Source organism: Oryzias melastigma, linkage group LG16 (assembly GCF_002922805.2).
Source record: "Oryzias melastigma strain HK-1 linkage group LG16, ASM292280v2, whole genome shotgun sequence".
NCBI lineage: Eukaryota > Metazoa > Chordata > Actinopteri > Beloniformes > Adrianichthyidae > Oryzias > Oryzias melastigma.
The window spans coordinates 10,193,596-10,198,916 of record NC_050527.1 but is presented as its reverse complement, the minus strand read 5'-3'; the positions used below and the strand labels follow the sequence as shown (position 1 = coordinate 10,198,916).

At 40.4% G+C, this 5,321-nt stretch overlaps 1 protein-coding gene across 1 annotated transcript in view; it reads right to left on the bottom strand.

Moving 5' to 3' along the window:
* Positions 1-1,790: 1,790 nt before the first annotated feature.
* The window catches only part of kif13a (kinesin family member 13A), a gene marked incomplete in the record, with an annotated part of 37,089 nt that continues 33,558 nt past the window's right edge, over positions 1,791-5,321 (bottom strand). Inside the window, 2 exon segments of the mRNA XM_036216113.1 lie at positions 1,791-3,017; positions 3,573-4,680. Coding sequence (XP_036072006.1) covers positions 2,884-3,017; positions 3,573-4,680 — 1,242 coding nt within the window.

Genomic DNA, 5,321 nt, shown 5'->3' with positions numbered 1-5,321 from the left:
AATAAAAAAAAAAAACATGCAGGAATGCATTTAATCTTAATCTTCTTCATATAAATCCGGTTGTGAGAAAAATGCCACAAGAACATGTTAAAAACACAACTTTCATTGGAATGAAGCATGCTCCTAACAAATGATGAACCATTTCAAAAGCAAATCATTTTTGTGCCTTCCAAACATTGTTTTTTATACTTTTGAGCAACTTTTGTTTTAGTTTTCTTAATCTTCTTGTGAAATTACCTGCTTAAGCTTTCTTTACATACTAATACAAGATTGCTTTATTCTTTCACACAGCATAAACTTTGTAATATATATATATATATAAATATATTAAATATCTGTTAGGGTCCAAAAGTTCCTTGAAGCAAAGAAAACCAGCAACATAATTTGCTTTAATATCATGAAGAGTAGAAGGAAAACAAAAAGGTGCAAAACAAAATGAGAGGAAAAAAAGAAAATAAGTGTCTTCTGGGTGCTTCTTACCTTCGTAGGAGAGCACTGGTGCAGATGTAGATTGGTCAACCTCTTATTGAAAGATCTCAGGTTCCGTTCTCACCTTTCCCATCCATGTGTCGAAGGGCCCTCAGGAGAGACACTGAACCCCACACTGGTCCTGGTGGTTATAGGTTGGCACCAGCATTTAGCAGTGGAGCCGACATCACTGTGTGAATGTGTGTGCATGGGTGAATCGGTCTGTGACTGTAAAGCACTTTAGGTTTTCTTTAGGTTGTAATCTTTAAGTTATACACTGTTACATAATCATTTACCATTAGTCAGGTTCTACTTTCCTGCCAATATCAAGAAATTTTTTTATCTTATAGAAATAAAACAAATATAGATGTTTACTTTAAATAAATTAACTATTAAGAACCCATGTAAGAAAACACATTTAGGGATTTACAAACTATTGCATTGTGGTAGTTTTGTTTAACTTTTACATTTTATTATAACATGCAAATATTCACTGAATCCTATTTATCTATGACTGAATCCTAGTCAGATATGAATGCTACTTTTCCATGATGCATGTAGTCAATATCTTACGCTTAGAATACATTTTTATGGTGTAAAATAGGATTTCTCTTTTTATGTAAAATGCATTCCAAATTATTATGCAAATTATATTTGTCTTGGATTTTTCTACTCAATGTAAGAGTCAGTCAGCATAATTCTTTCAAGTCACTAACCATTAGAGTAAAACAACGCTCCTAAAGATAACAGTATTTTTCTCAAACCTCAAGTAAACTGTTCCTTAACATTTGATAGATTCAAAGTGGCTGGATTTGCTGCATTAGAAAGCCTTATTATATTCCAATCAAAAACATCTTAACAGGTCAAGTTACATTTGAACATAGGACCCTTATTTAGCAGCAGCTTCACAATTCTTGAATCCATTGAACTTTTTGGAAAGTTTCTGCTTGAGTTTCTTTGCAGGATGTTAGAATTTCCTCCCAGAGCTGCTGTCTGGGTGTGAACTAACTCCATCAGAGATATTTTACTTGAGGATGCTCCAAAGGTTCTCAATAGGGTTGAGGTCGGAGGAGGATGGGCGCTAAAGCATCAGTTTGTCTAATTGTGTAGCAGCCAGTGATGCAGAAGTATTCCTTGTGCGTTAAAGATGATTTTGTTACAGAAAGCACAGTTCTTCTTTTTGTACCACAGAAGAAAGTGGTCAGTCAGAAACTCCACAGACTTATAAATTAAAAATTCTCATAAATTAAATTGATCACATTTGACCTTGAGAGAAATAGCCAAAAGGCACAATATGAATTAAATAAAAGCTCAGCACACACTTTGAATGTAAATGTTCTATTCTAGAACATTTAATACCCATTAAAACAGGTACATCATAAATACAATACTGTACATAAAAGTGTAAATACTATGTTCAAATACATTTCTATTTACAGCTCCTTGTGAGGGAGAGCAGCTTAGTTTTCTTCTATAAAGTAAGGTCTTCGGGTTTCTTTCGTTTTACTTGAGATTATAGCTCAAATAATTAACTATGTCTAGTCAGATCCACAGTTCATCACTTCCATAAAAAGAAAGCTCAAATCATTCTCTCGTTACAAGTAGTTTGCAGCAAAACTCGAATACTAGTAGATGTTTGTTCAATCCTGCAACTGTGAAAAAAAACAGTTGAAAACAGGAATTCATTTGATCAGTCAGAGAGGCGTTCTGAACACAGGTTTCAGGTCTGAACAGTTATGACTCAGTGATGTTGCCACCGAGCGGTCGGGGTTTTATGTGCCTTTGTGAGCAAACCGGGCGTTAAGGCATCAGTTTATCCAACACTTCAAACAGGAGTCGATTGGAGTGAATCACTTTTTTTAAAAAATTCGTCCAAGAGACGGTCTGAACTCTCCAAGAATCCTTTCCAGTGCAAGCTTCCCAACAGTCTGCTGCTCAGCGGGATCATTACAGTACGGATCGCTGACAACTGCTTTAGCAGGTTCACTCTCACGACTCCTAGAAATATGGCACTAAGCTTCATCAAGAATGCACATTATAAAAAAATAGCACATCACTTAGAACAGCAGATATGGAACCGTAGTTCTTTGGTTAGCCCTGACATATATTGATATCAATGTATAGTAACAGTAGTACATTCTTGATCTTTAAATCCCACGTTAGAAGAATATAAAATATATAAATATAATGTTTGCTGCTAAAGAAATGTAGGTGGATGATAGAGTTCAAACCTGTGTCATTTATAAAAATATGATCCGTGCATAGGGATTTCTTTAAACACCTTCATTAAACGCACAGCTACGATATGATCCAGCAAAGCATCCGGGCCTGCAGAACATGTCAGCTCTTTAATGGGAGTAGACATCTCGGGACTGCTTCGGAGCGCCCTGTTGCTCCGGAGTCCTTCTTTGGGTCCTATCTGATCAGAGTCTGGGTGTCTGTATCCATGGAGGGCGGCCCTTTGGTGAGTCGAGATGGTTTCACGAACACGCCGTGACCCGGGGGGCAGCGGAAGTACACCCTCCCCTGCACAGTCCCATTGTGTTTACCTGAAGGAGGGTCAGAGAGGGTCAACATTTAGACCCTTTCAGATACAAAAGATTGGACCGCATTATTTTATCATCGTTGACAGAATGATGCTGAAGTTAGCTTCCGATTTACAGCTTCTGACTCCCGAGGGGACTAAAGGAACATTCCAAGGTATTTTTCACTCTTAGACCGCCTAAGACCAAAACTTCTGGACCTAAACTGCTCAAACATGGACACAGGACCTGTTTTTAGGTATTCAGAGTGCAAAAAATGCAACAAAATCATCGCATTTCACATTTTCATAAATCAAAAAAGGTTTCACGAATCATAAACTGTTTAATGTATTCTTTACTATCCGAATCATAATCTAGGTTTGAGCAGTCTAGGTCCAGCTGTTTTAGAACAGGACCTGTTCTAAGGCTGTCTTGAGTATATAGCGGGATGTTCCTTTAGTGCCTTTGCAAATCAGAAGCCAACTTCAGCGTCGTGTTGAATGAGTTGGTTCTTGGGAAAATAAATGCCTGATAACACTTTACTGAAATAAAAACGTGAGTTTTATCTGGGATCAGACTTACCTACTGCTAGGTCCAGCTTTACACCGATCCAAATTCCCTTGGCGAACTCCACCCCTCCAACATAGTGGACCGTTCCCCTCCTCTTCCCCACCCAAACCTGCTCCCCCGGTGCCATCCAGTCAGGAAGCTGAGCTACAGGGGTGCTCTCATCGCCGCTGGAGTCCCCGGACGGCTCGGCACTGCTGGGGTTTGGGCTGGGGCAGGGACTCCCGTGGGGCAGGTCTCCTTGGGCCGGCTCCTGGATGGGAGGTTCTCCACCTGCTCTTGGAGCTCTGGTGGAGGACGGTGGTGAAAGTGCTGATGAAGCAGGACTTAAAAGTGGAGCACTTGGGCCGGGGGCTTTGACTGAAGAGTCTGGGCTGAGCACAGACACACTTGCATTGTCCTCAGGGGAGGAACATTTGCATATTGCTTTTACCCCAACAGAAGTCTTATTAGTGACGTCAGAGCAGTGCTGACCGTCAGTGTTACATACTTCTATGTCAGTTCTTCTCTGGTGGTTTTCAGAAAAATGAGATCCCTCTTTTTCCCATCCTTGAGTGAAATGTGATAAATCCCCCTCCCCGACGCCATCATCCGCTCCTTTAAAGTCAGTGAACTCCTGGCTGGTGCTGAGCACACAGTTCTGAGGCAGTGGATCTGTGCAGTTAGGAATATCCACTGGTTCAGAGGGAGACGGGCGGAGCGGGGGAGCTGAGGAGGCCGGCTGCTGGGCCTCACCGCCTGCAGAAACACTACTGTTGTGGAGGTAGCTTCTACCTGCCGGGCAGCCGGGGGGGTCGTGGGACTCTCTGGAGGTGCAGCTCAGGCGGTCGGAGCTCTCACTGGCACTGAAAGGCACATCCGAAAGAGTGGCATCGGAGGCACTGTGTGAGAAGTAGCCACTAGTGCAGCTGCTGGTTGTGGGGCTTCGGGACACGTCTCCACCTCCACAGCGGCTTCCCTTCGAGTCCGAGTGAGTCCTCTCCTGGTTGTCCAGGGTGGCGTTGTAGATTTCAAAGTTTGCAAAGTCTTCTGGGATGTAAGGGTGGAAGCCGCTTTGGTCCTGCAAGCCTCGATTCAAAGTCCGAGTCACAACCATGTTGGGTTCTTCATCGTCAGAGTCCTGCTGATCCAAGCAGCAGAGGTGAGACAAAAGCCAAAAATGACATTTTAATAAAATACTCTTCAAGTTTAAACCAGCCAAAAATGTTCAAAAAGAACTTTAAAGAGAAAAAAATGGTTAAAAAATGATGATGAAAGATGAACGAATGAATGAACTGGAAAGGACAAGTGTTTTTGCTGCGGTACAGCTTAAACTTATCCATACATAGAAACAATAAACGCATTAACCCTAAAAGTGGGATGCTAAATGTGGCAAATTCCTGTATCCATGGAAACAGAGATGAACACAGCTGTAAGCAGACATATTCTTATCATAAAGGAAGAAAAAAAACATTTTACTGATTATTATAATAGTTGGAGTACACATAATCAATAAATGTGTTTAATCCTTATCAAAAAGTTGAGGAAACACTAAATAACGCATTTACATGTCACTATTCTTCAATCTTAAATTATGACGATTGCATCCCAAATAAGATGTTGCATAAACAACATCCAATATATGAATTGAATAAAGTTTATTTAGTGTTTTTCTAGAATATTCCAGCATGTAAACATTTTATTTGGAATTTGCTTGGGGAAAATAACATGCAGTTTCATGATTCCTATCAGTTGACAGTTTCTGAGTAAAATACTTACTCTGGT